This window comes from Paroedura picta, chromosome 12, assembly GCF_049243985.1.
Source record: "Paroedura picta isolate Pp20150507F chromosome 12, Ppicta_v3.0, whole genome shotgun sequence".
Taxonomy (NCBI): domain Eukaryota; kingdom Metazoa; phylum Chordata; class Lepidosauria; order Squamata; family Gekkonidae; genus Paroedura; species Paroedura picta.
The window spans coordinates 18,770,118-18,783,220 of record NC_135380.1 but is presented as its reverse complement, the minus strand read 5'-3'; the positions used below and the strand labels follow the sequence as shown (position 1 = coordinate 18,783,220).

The following is a 13,103-nucleotide window of genomic DNA, read 5'->3' as shown; positions in this document are numbered from 1 at the left end:
GGCACACAACTGGGTCAAGAGGATCTTCTCAGCTTGATCGTGCTTGGGTGAAAGTGGTGGAATTACCTGAAGCCCTTCTGGTCAATCAGGGAGGGCTGAGTGCCTCATTCCCCCATGGGGCAATCTACTGAGATATTTATAACCCACTTTCCTCCCTACTAGGGACTCCAAGTGACATCCTCCATATCCCCATTTTATCCTGTGATGTAAATGAACTGGGAAAGCGTGGTAGACTCAAGAAACTCCCAGGAAACTCCCAAGAAACACTCTCCTGGTGCAGTGATGAGTCATATCTGGATCCCCCAAATCTGAGTTTGACACTGTAATGGCCATACCAGTCTGGCAATTGAAGGCTTTAGTGGGGGGGGGGGTTGCAAGAAGGGTAAAGGATACTCCCTGCATCTGCTTCTTCTCTGGCTGTTGGGTGGGTCCAGGCTAGTATTCCCCTTGACATAATATTTTTCATGACAGCGAAAAGGTGCAACCTCTCAATAGGTCTTAAACCTGTGGCTGGTCACAGAGTGGTCTTATCACTTTGTTTGACTTTATGTTTAGTTGCAGAGAATCTGGAAATCCTTCTATGAATCTCTTAAATTCATAGAACAACCAGCTTGTTGTGGTGGTTAAGAGTGGCAGGAATATTTTAGTTACATATACATTACAGATCATAAGCACAGAATGCACAGTGTATGGAGATCACTCCAATATCCTTTTGTGGTCTATCAGGTCTTCAACATTGCACAATATTCATGCATCATTTCTTTTGTATTTTAATTCGATGTCTATCAAGCTTAATCTTCAGATTGATTATAATATTCTCATGCTTAGGTGTATTGCAATGTAGAACTACTGTGCATTACCCTAACCTTTTTAGGAAAAAATTTAGTTTCAAAGGAGAAATTAATCTAGGGGCAATTAATATGAACAGCCTGTACTGGTTTGTCAAGAAATTAAGTTCTTAATAAGGTAAAGGAGATTAGAAATTATACATTTCTAAGAGCTGGCACATGATTGTTTCTGTCAGTTGGGAAATAATCCTGGATAAATGACGTATGGCTTTAAAGCAACCGTCCAATGGTAAAAAAACAATATTTTTTGCTTTAGGATGAACCACATCTAAGAATAAAAGATCCACATTTGGTTCAGTCTCTGGATTAAGATGTCAGATAATAAAACCCTTTGTGTTTGTTACTTATTTCCAAAGGATGTAAGATAAATTTCAGATAGCTATCTTTCATTAGCTATGCTAACACTTTGTAGTGATTTTGGAATCACGGCAAGCATGGGTTATCAGGATTTCTCAACAGAAAGGCATCTACTGATAAAATGATCAGAGGGTGTTAAAATGGGTGGAATGGACACCCAGGAAATATGCTGTGTGCACTCAGAGTCATTCTGAGCCAGTGTGATGTAGAGGTTACACTAGTGCAGGAATTCTCAGCATGGTGCCTGGAAGTGGGTAGGTAAAGGTAAAGGTATCCCCCGTGCAAGCACTGGGTCATGTCTGACCCTTGTGGTGACGCCCTCTAGTGTTTTCTTGGCAGACTCAATATGGGGTGGTTTGCCAGTGCCTTCCCCAGTCATTACCATTTACCCGCCAGCAAGCTGGGTACTCATTTTACCAACCTTGGAAGGATGGAAGGCTGAGTCAACCTTGAGCCGGCTGCTGGGATCGAACACTCCCAGCCTCATGGGCAGACAGCTACAGATAGCATGTTGCTGCCTTGCCACTCTGCGCCACAAGAGGCTCCTGTGGGTAGGTACTTTCACACATATTTGTTTCTTCAGCAAAGCATCTCTGCCAAAAAGCTCCAGAGTTCTCTCAGTTCAGTGGAGTAAAAGATTCTTCAGAACCTGTTTAGATATGACTGCCTCCATTGTAGGAGGATGCTCAACTTGTAACCTTGCGAAATTTTGTGCATGTGCTTATTCTTCATTCTCAACATCTCAAGAGTGTGCATAGGTTCAACAAGGCTGGATAGTGCACATGCCCATTCACCCATGAACTGTATGGGTGGCTTGGGTTTGTCAGAGTTTCTCAGCTTATATTACATCAGTCTTGGAGGGGATGCATACATTTTGTTTTGTTTTTTGTTTCTTGTTCCCAGTATTCCAAGGCTACAACTAGATACCAGCTGGTCATTCCTTGTGCCTATTGAAGCCATCAAAACCAGATGAGGACAAAGGGGCCTTAAGGTCATGACCAGAAAGATCCTCCATCAGCACCTTTTTGTTCTTTTAACAGCCAACTCAATGAAGAGTTCTGATGTTATCACACTTTGTTGTATTCTTTCAGATGGTATTAATAAAAGCTAATGATCTGACCTGGATAGTCAAGGCTACCCTACTCTCATCAGATCATGGAAGCTAAGCAGAGTCAGCCTTGGCCAATATTTGGATGAGAGACCTCCAGTGAATGCCAGGGTGATGATGTGGAGGCAAGCAATGGCAAACCACCTGTGATTGTCTCTTGCCTTGAAACCCCTTTGGGATTGCCATAGGTCATGATGGCAGTTTCCACCACCAATAAACGGTATCACATGCATTTCATTATTGAATTTTACTACTTTAAGGGATGGTTCTGAAGGTAACCAAAAGAAAAGGGAGAACCATGTGTACCTCAGAAGATGGGTGAGATATAAGTGCCCTAAATACTTTTTTAGCACAAGTTCTGCTACAGAGTCCAAAGTGCACATTCCAAGCCGGTTCAGGAAAGCAACGATACATTGGCTCAGTACAGAGTTGTTCTATTCATCTGTTTTATTCAGATGTTCATACTCCATTCTTTCCACAATGGAGACATCATTCTCCTCTCTTCCATATTATCCGCCCAACAATCCTGTGAGGTAGGCTAGGCTGAGGAAATCGAACTGGCTGGCCACCCAGCAGGCTTCCAAGGCAGAGTGTGGTTTAGAACCTGGGTCTGGCGCTCAAACTACTATGCCACACTAGCTCTCAGTAGGATTGGTGGTAGAAAACTTGCGTGTTTTCCAATGCCATGTTCTGTTACACCCCAGTTTGTTTCTAGCTGCTGGGGGAAATTACATCATAAATTTCAGCCAGCACGATCAAAGCCTCTTGGATGCTCTTCTTCTCCTGGCCATGATCTGTATTGATGGAGAGCTCATCAGCAAGTCTGCCATTAATATTGATATACTTTAAATAATGCATGATTTGGGGGTACCTGACAGACCATATGTTGCCCTGAACCTGAAATGAGCAGGCCTGTAATTCTGGGCCATGCCTAGGTATGATCTTGAGAGGGATGGAGGAAAAGGCGGTGGAGCAGAGATTCTTTCCCCCCTTAGAGGACCCTCATTTCTTCCCCTTCATTAGTTATCAGAGCACATTTTTGGACTTCTTCAGCACAAAACACTGGGATTATTCCTTTCCTTTTAAAAGTTGAGAGTTAAAAAAAATATATCAGACTATGTTCCTTTATTTATTTAACTATGGCTGATCTGCCTTGTGACCTTGAGTGATTTTGGTTTTTTTTGGGGGGGGTGGGGGTGGGACCTACTGGTAACAAGAACTCATTTTACAGGAGGACAAGGAGAATTCCCATTCTTTGTGCTTCTTGCTAAGAGGGTTCACATTGCTGGGGGGCCCAGATGACTGTAAATTAACATTTAATGGTATGCATCTGAATGGATGAATAATGCATAGCAATAAATTGCTTGGGGGAAACAAACTGGGTTGGTAAGATACTGAATATGGATTTTAAAAAGAATAATACTTCTGAGGAACATCTCGAATTACATTATTTAGATGGGTGTGGGCAAACCTTTGTCTGCGTTGCACCTCAAGCCTTTGGGCTAGAAATATGTCTGGATCAATTCATTAGAATAAACATTCCCTGTTTGATGGCAATGGCCCAGTGGGTCTTATTGTTAGCGTTATTAAAAACGAGTGGGAAATCGAGGATCACAGGGAAATGACCTTAAAAATCTGTTTAAGCAGGAGCGAAAGGACGACATGAAGGTGAACTGGGTGGGTGGTCTGGGGGCTATTAATAATGCAGGGTTGGGGCGAGTGGTCCGAGATGGTCTCTAAGGTGGTCGTCGGTCATTTCCCCCTTCCCTTCCAGCACCTGCCAAGGGAAGCGGCTCTCTGCTAGTACAAAAGGAGGCGGTCGGGCGAGCGGGCTGGTGGGGGAGGTTCTGGCCGGCGTGGTGCTGAAGGGACAGCGCCACGGAGCCGCGCTCTCCGCCTCTCTCCACAATGGCAAGAAGGCCCCCATCAGCAACCGAGGCTGGGCGGGGTGGGGTCCGTCCGGGGGTCTCCCCCCACAAATGTTGGGGGCTATGGGGAGGGGGCCCTGGACAACGACGGTCCCCAAGTGCCTCCTGCAAAGAGGAAGGGCAACACCCCTCCCGCAGGCGCTCCGCTCCGCTGCCCTCCCCAGCCCCCTCCTCACTGGGGAGACGATTTTGTCAAGGTCGAAGCGTTACGGACCACCCCCCCTCCCCGCCCCCGCCCCCCAATATTGCCACTGACTCCCATGGAAGGACCTCGCCTCCCCATTCTCCGAGGAGGGGGAGGGGAGGGCAGGTGACGCCCCTAAATCTGTGACTCAGCATTCTGCCCCCCCCACCTTCTCAAACCAGACGGCTCGAACCATCTCCCGTGCCAACGCTTGCCCTTGGCGAGGGGGTGGGTGGGTTAGGAAGGCTCCTGTCGCCCCCCCATCTGAGCGGAAGGTGGGTGTGGCCGAGGGGAAAGCCTCCAGCTTCCCTCGCCAGCCTCCCCTTGCACGGGAGGGCGTTGCACATGTGCGACCCCCCCACACACACCTCCCTCCTTCCCTCCTTCCCTCCCTACCACTTGTGGCAGCTGCAGTGCCCCGGGGGCGGGGGGCTCTTTCCCCAAGCCGATCCCGTCGATTCGCCCATTTCACTTGTCACATCACTTCCGGATCAATCCCCAATTTCTGCTGCAGAGTGAGTGGGGTTTTTCTCTCTCTCTCTTCTCCCCCCCCCCCCTCCTTTCTTTCCTTTCCTCCCTCCCCCTCCATCAGCTGGATGCTGGGAAACTTGAACCCACCCCTCCAGGCTGCGCTGCAACTGCCCCCCCCCCTTCCTCAGTCGCCTCCTAACTTTGCCTGGCCTCCGGAGCTGCGTCCAGCCCTGGCTGATCTATGAAGGCGAGAAGCAGTACAAAGACTCCCGACGAGCCTGCCGCGCACAGCCCCTGCCCGCCTCTCCTCCTCCTCCTCCTCGACGCCGCCGCCGGGCTTGCTCCGGGAGGACCCGCGTGGCTTCTCTGATCTGTTCTTCTCGCTTTGCCTTTCCAGAAGCCAGACTCTCCCGGGAGACGCGACCCGCCCCAAGCCATGGCGGAGAGGAGGCAGGCAGGCAAGCCCGGCGAGGAAGAGGAGGAAGTTCCAGCCTTCTTCAAAAACCTGGGCTCGGGGAGCCCCAAGCCCCGGCAGAAATTCTGTGGCATGTTCTGCCCGGTGGAAGGCTCCCTGGAGAACAAGACCATCGACTTTGACTCGCTCTCCGTGGGACGCGGCTCCAGCAAGATCGTGGCCAAGCAGAAAGACGTGGCCCACCTCGGGCCGGATGCGCAGTCCCTCTATTCCTGGCAGAGCAGGAAGGGAGGGGAGCCATCTGTTGATTTCGGGAGGAAGGTGGAGATCCGGAGGGCCACCGGCAAGGAAGCGCTGCAGAACCTGAACGACAAGGTGAGTGGGCGCCCGGGGAATCTCGGCTGGCCAGCTTGCCTACCGGTTGGAGCTGCCCGGAGTCCACTGGAGCGCAGGTCTTCCGGCCTGGGCTGGATGGGGCGGGCAGACACGGCTCAGTGATTGCCCCATTTGCCAGGTGGTCGGGAGAGGGCGGAACAAGTGCTTGGCGCCCCCAAGGATACCGTCAGCCCCTTGCTGGCATTTGCCAAGCAGGACTGTAATCAGAAAGCCCCACCCAGATGTGTGTGTGTGTGTGTCTGTGTGTGTGCCCAGACTGTATGCAATTGCCAGACAAAGATGATGTCTGCCAAAGCTCAAACAAATAGAGCAACTCCTCTTCTTAGTTTAGCTGCTGGGCCCTGATCCTCCATCTGCTTGCTCTGGAGCAGTTTCAGGGAATGCCGTGGAACTCCTCCAGAACTGGCAGCTCTGCACTCCAAGAACTTGACTTGAGCAAGGGCAGTCAAATATCGACTCAGAGACAGTATCTCCCTTCCCCCCCCCTCTTTCCCCCCTTGAATCCAGCAGACAGCAGCACTCTGTAGAGATTGGCCTAAGCACCATGCAAAAAGTAGATTCCCAGGAGTCAACGCTGGCCACATCTCCAATGCCAGCCAAGAGAAAGAGGGTTTGGTTGCTAGGCAGCCAGATGCAGTCCTTGACCACCTGTGGCCCTGAAAATGGAGGACTGACGAAGTGATGGAGAATAGATCACTTTCCCATCTAGCACACCCTTAAACATAGCTGGCCTTGTTGAAGCTATTGGGGGAGAGGGGTGAACGGGCACCTTGGATCCAATGGAGCCTTCTGTAGGGTACTACTTAAGAGTGGCAGACTAGCATCCACAATCTCCATTGTGCCTTGGAATTTCACTGGGGGAGTTTGGGCCAGTTGCACTCTCTCAGCCTAACCTACCTCCCAGGATTGTTGTGAGGATGAAATGAAGGAGAGGAAGAGAATGGAAGCCTCTTTGGCTCCCCATTGGGGAGTAAGGTGGGATACAAAGGAATTTAAATAAAACAAAATGTAAGCATCCTGGGTGGATAGGATAGGCTATGGTGCTTGAATAAGCCAGCATGGTGTCATTGTTACATTGATGGGCTAGTGGGATCTATTAGACCCAAGTTCAAATCCCCAGTCTACCATGGATGCTTGCCAGGTGTCCATGGACCAGCCTCAAATTCTCATGCTCACCAACCTCACAGTGCTATTGTAAGGACACAAGGAAGGAGACTGATCCAAACCCCTTTGGGTCCCCTGGGGAGAGGAAGATGGGTCATAAATGAAGTCAATAAATACACAATGGCTTAAAAAATGGGGGAACGGCACAGAGTCAGCTCTTCTGATAAAGGAAAAGCTTTCCCCTGTGCAAGTACTGGGTCATGTCTGACCCTTGGGATGCCCTCTAGCATTTTCATGGCAGACTCAATACGGGGTGGCTGGCTAATGCCTTCCCCAGTCATTACCGTTTACCCCCCTGCAAGCAAGCTGGCTACTCATTTTACTGACCTCGGAAGGATGGAAGGCTGAGTCGACCTTGAGCCGTCTGCTGGGATCGAACTCCCAGCCTCATGGGCAGAGCCTTCAGCCTACATGTCTGCTGCCTTACCACTCTGCGCCACAAGAGGCTCTTCTGGTACCCCTAGCTTAACAGGATGTTCCCATACCCCCTCCCCCCAATCTGTATCACTGCCATTTTCAAAACAGTAAACCCAACCGTGTCCTGTTTCTCCTTGTCTCCAGCTTTATTTCCTGTGAAGGAAATACAGCCAGAGACAAGGCATGTACCATCCCTCCCTACAGTGCTACCCTATGGGGTCATCTCTAATCATCACCTGCTAAGAACAGTGCAACCAGAAGGATCAAGAGAAGGGGATGGAGAGCAGAAACCCCATTTTAACCCTTTGTGGCTACATGTGGGGGGGTGATTCCATCGAAACTCTGTGTGTGTCCAAAACAATTAGTCGCCAGTCAGCCAGTCATACTGACTGGTAAACAAATGGCTTATTTTGAACACACTCTTTAACCTTGTTTTCCTGGTCATGGCCACTCCTTTCCTTCAGCAAACATCTTTTAAAAAATTTCCCAGAGCTGTGGCTGACTGTGCTTTCTAAGAGCAATCTAAGTGGCTTCAAACAAGCCTGTCTGGGATATAAGCCAAGGAATATTGCCAGGCTCTGCACTTCCTTTGCTACAAAAGAGCTTGCATTCATAGCTTTGAAGATCAGAGGTAGCTAAGTCCAACAGACACATGACAGACCTCTAGCAGCACAGCAGAACGTACTTTTGAAAAAGTCTTTCTGCCTACTCAGCAGGTCTGATTGTTTTTTTTTAACAATCACAGTCACATCTGGAGGTGAATGTAAATTTCTTACTAATATGGATTCTCTTGGAAGGTTTGAAACAGGAGGTACTTTTTAGGCCAGTGGTTCTCAATCTGGGAGATGGGACCCCTTTGGGGGTCGAATGACCCTTTCACAGGGGTCATGGTAGGGCAAGCAGCTTGGCCGGGGTGGGGGGTGCCATCTACCCAACAGCCTTACAGAGTAGATTGAGATAGACTGTTCATCTGTCTGGAGCAGCGGAAAAGAGTGAGATCAGCATGGTGGGACAAGAGGCAGAACTGAACTGAGAAACCCCGGGAAAAAAACAATTTATATACAACCAAGAACAATGGATCTTCACACCATTGGTCAGTTTGGGTTTAATATCTGTGAAAGAACACTTGCATCATTTTATGGCTGGGGGTCACCACAACATGAGGAACTGTATTAAACGGTCGTGGCATTAGGAAGGTTGAGAACCACTGTTTTAGGCCACTTTCTTACTAGAACACCCTACCAGCCCATGGCTGGTCTTGGAAAGGTCAGCTGATGTCCGTCTGCCCCAATCAGATGTTCTCTAAGATCTTCTCCAATGCCAAGAGCAGCCATTACAGCTCGTTGTGTTCATCTCTTGTTTTCTGGAGATCCTGATGGACCAATTCATGCTGTATTTAAGTACAGCAAGAATGTGAAGGGGGCAGTCTGAAAGTATGCATGTTGTATGGGCATGGTAAATCAGAGAGTGAAGGTTGACAAATCTCCCTGTCAGTCATAAATCTAGGAGTGCTGCTAATATAATGCACGTGTGTGGGAGGGGGAGCAAGGGATGTCTTCCTGGAAGCATAAAGTTGTGTAATTGACTCTACTCCTGATGTCAATGACAGTGGCAACATCTGGGAGGCAACATCCAGAGAAGGTCTTTGGCCTCTATGTCCCGTTTATTGGAACTCCACAGCAACTTGACTGGCCACTTTGTGAAAGAGCAGGCTGGATCAGATAAACCCCATTGGTTCAGCAGAGCTTTTCTTAACACTAGGAGGGGTGGAGGCTAGCAAGGTACACTTGGGGAACTGTTACATTGAGCAATTCAGTTGTAGAAGACACGCCTTGCACACAGAAGGTCCAAGGTCTAGTCCCAGGCATCTTCAAGAACTTCAGAGAGCAGGTAGCTGAAAGCCAGGGGTTTCTTGGCCTGAAATCAGCTGTCCGCTGCAATAGACAATACTGAAGTGAATGGTCCGTGCTCTCTTGGAAGAAGACAGCTTCATGCCAGAGCAATGGCTGAATATTCTTTACAGCAGCATTCTGCTAATTCACATGACTAATTCAGTTCGACCTAATGCCTTGTTTTAAATACTGTGAGGTGGTTTTAAATGTAAGCTGCTTCAAGCTGGCCTCTGAAGAGGGGGCACAGAAATCTTCGACATAAATAGTTGAGAAATCCTGATGCCATATGGACCAGGGGCCCAGCATCCGTACTGATCTTTGCGGCATGCTGCTGAGAGAGATGGTCAGCTTGAGCCCTCCAGACAACTGCAAAGGACCCTATTCAGTTCCACAGGGCTGACTGCACTCACTTTTATTGTGATTGGGTCCTGGTGACCCTGCCTCAGATACAGGATTCCAGGGTAAAGCGAAGACCTTTATCTCTGCTCTGTTGAATCTATGCTAATGGACTATGTTAATGGACTTTAGCCTTCTTTATTTCTTTATATGCTTTGCTTTTCTCCCCAAGGGGGACCCAAACTGGCTAACAATAGCATTTTCCTCTCCTCCTCAAAACAACAACCCTGTGAGGTAGGTTAGCCTGAGAGAAAGAGACAGGCAGGCAGGCCCAACATTATCCAGCAAGCTGTCATGGCAGAGTTTTCCTAGCTCCTGGTCCAGAACTATAACCATTAAAACGCTGGGCCTTGATTTATTGTCATAAGAACATAAGAAGAGTCCTGTTGGATCAGACCAGTGGCCCGTCTAGTCCAAAATCCTGTCTCACACAGTGGCCAACCAGTTCCTCTTCACAGGCAACAACAGGGCAAGGCCTTCTTCTGGCTTTGGGATTCAGAGGCAGTGTCTTTGAACGTGGAGGTTCCCCTCAGTCACTATGGCTGGTCACTGGTGATAGTTGTGTCCTCCATGAATCTTTCGATCATGTCACATATCCCTGTTTCCATTCTTAGCTGATATCTTATTCATGAAATGGCACTGCTCACTTGACTAAAGATATATTAATATCATGATTAATAGCATTGGTTAGATCTACATGGTCTTGTATTGTAATAAAGCCAGAGTTCTGAAGAGGGGGAGAAAACCTTTGTTTTCAGAGGAAGCCTAAGTCACAGCAGGCCCCATCACAGAGCAGGCAGGGCTGCCAGGAGCCACAAGAATTGGCCAAACATTAGAGCAGGGGTAGTCAAACTGCGGCCCTCCAGATGTCCATGGACTACAATTCCCAGAAGACCCTGCCAGCAAATGCTGGCAGGGGCTTCTGGGAATTGTAGTCCATGGACATCTGGAGGGCCGCAGTTTGACTACCCCTGCATTAGAGCATGCCCATGATGCTGAAAGAAGAATGAAATTAGCTTAACAATACCTAGGGAGAATGTGTTCTTTCCCATACAGCTGTTTGGACTGCTAACTGTACTTACCTTGTATATTTTGAGTTTTGCATAGAAATGAGACAAACACATTTGCTTACTGCTCTTCACTCCCCACCCCCTACATCCAGGTGCGTAGATATGTGTGTGCATGGGATACATTGTGTGCATTTGACCCACATGGGTTTTGCTCTGTGAAAGCGTATACCAGGATACACCAGAAGGTGCAGAAAGACTCCTTTTTGTTTATGGTATGAGAACACTGACTCCCCACTCAAAAGTCTGACAGCCTTAGAAAGTAAAACACTGAGCAAGACCAGGCTACCATGCGTAGGAGCCCTGTGCAGAGCACAATTGGACTGTGTGGACTTTCAGTGAGAAATGCTTGCCCGCTTCTTAACCAGGTGAGTGAGATTTGCCGTTGTGGCTAATGCAAGATTCCAGGTTCAGTTCTTTTGCACTGCCTACCAGATAGTTAAGAGCCTCTTGTGGCGCAGAGTGGTAAGGCAGCCGTCTGAAAGCTTTGCCCATGAGGTTGGGAGTTCAATCCCAGCAGCCGGCTCAAGGTTGACTCAGCCTTCCATCCTTCCGAGGTCAGTAAAATGAGTACCCAGCTTGCTGGGGGGTAAACGGTAATGACTGGGGAAGGCACTGGCAAACCACCCCATATTGAGTCTGCCATGAAAACGCTGGAGGGCGTCACCCCAAGGGTCAGACATGACCTGGTGCTTGCACAGGGGATACCTTTACCTTTACCTGATAGTTGCCCTTGGCTGCCACCAGTGTAGACTCTACAGAGAAACTAGAGATCAAATTGCCAACAATTGCCAACATACGCTGGATCATGTAGACCAGGGGTACTCAAACTGCAGCCCTCCAGATGTCCATGGACTACAATTCCCATAAGCCCCTTCCAGTGAATGCCATTGCTGGAATTGGGCCAGTGTGTTTCCCCCTGTCTCTGTCTGCTTTCTGACTCTGCTCTGGCTTGTCCTTGCTGGCACAGCATCCCACCTTCCCAGGATTGACACTTGCCATGGAATTACTCAGTTTGTTCTGACCTTGGTTGCTTTTGTTTGGAATCGATTCCCTATTTTATTCTCATTGCTGCTGTGAATGCCTTTGAGTCCTCATTGCCAAGAGAGCCTTGGAAGAAGGTAGCTCCCTGATCTTTCTCCTCACTTTTGCAGTCCCACTCTATGACTGCTGGCAAGCTCTCCCCATTTTATATGAGGGCAGAAGGACATAGGAATAAATACTGCCTTCCAACTTCCAACTCTATGATTCTATGATTCTATAATTAAACTCTTACCAGTGAGTTCACACCCTCTTATTTATCACTCCAGGACTACTGCAGCAAATTTTTATTTGTATATGTGAAATGGCCACTGTGGTAAAGTTTTAATATCCTATGACATGGCCCCAACCACAGCACCTTCCTATGGGGACAGTTCACACTTTCAATTGTGAGTTCTTTAAAGTGATTGCTTAAGCTGAGTTACATAGAAGTCAACAGATATAGAAGGGTGTGACTCTGCTTAGGATTCCAACGTTTATATGCACAGTGTGTGACATCAAGGATGCATATTACACTCATTCCAACCTATTCTCCTTAAGTCAGATCCATGTGGATGTGTATGGCACCAAATTACCTTTCGTGATTTTCTTTTACACAGATGAAAAGAGAGACAGCCTTTTAACACTCTATTTCTTTTAAGCATGGTTTTATTGCCTGGAGCCCCATCCAAATCAGATCCTGCTATATGTCATATCATATCCATTTGTATCCTGTACCATTTTAGAAAACTTTCTTTGTTAGCCGGGAGGGTGAGGGATGAGTTGGGTGGAAAGGTAGCACAGAAGCAGTTTAAATAAATAAATAGGTTATGATGCTCACAGAATTCTATTAACTGTAGTTATCAACATTTTAAAACAGCATTTTAAAAATGTGATAGCACGTTCATGTATATGTATTTACATACATGTGTACTACTGCGTCAGCAACTCACAGGGGGGCTCAGAAGGAATATCCCAGCTGCCTTGCTGAAGAGGAAGCAGTACCTTCCTGAAAAATGCAAGAAAGTGGGGACCGAGCCGATGGATCCACAGTGGGGGCATTGTGCAGGTGTGGAGCTACTGAATGGTTCGTGGAACCCAAAATCGGTCATCACATACTAACAGCCGGTGATGTTAGCCACATGGTAGCTGGGCGCCTGCACAGTGTTATAGCTGTGGTCGTGGCACATGGTCCTCTGTTGCTTCTTCATGGCCACCTCTGGCAAGATCTCCTTCAGTGATGCTCTGTGATAGGGATATTCCTTGCGACCCACCCCTCCAGCCAAGGTTGCATTATAGACAGAAAAAAATGCCATGCATTATGGAAGTGGGAGCAATTTCGAAGTTCCAGTCCTCCCCTCAAAATCACCCCATCCAGGATTCTCTAAGGCAGGTTCTCCCCCCCCCCCACAACATTTTGGAGCCCTTAAGTACCTTTAG

The 13,103-nt window shown here is 48.2% G+C and overlaps 1 protein-coding gene across 2 annotated transcripts in view; it reads left to right on the top strand.

Moving 5' to 3' along the window:
• The first annotated feature begins 5,084 nt into the window (after positions 1-5,084).
• Positions 5,085-13,103, top strand: part of DPYSL2 (dihydropyrimidinase like 2) — a 75,060-nt gene continuing 67,041 nt past the window's right edge. The window contains exon 1 of one of the 2 annotated variants that reach the window (XM_077306769.1): positions 5,085-5,686. In XM_077306769.1, the coding sequence (XP_077162884.1) occupies positions 5,333-5,686 (354 nt within the window). In that variant the 5' untranslated portion in view covers positions 5,085-5,332. The remainder of the gene's footprint in view (positions 5,687-13,103) is intronic. The other variant, XM_077306771.1, reaches the window with a different exon arrangement.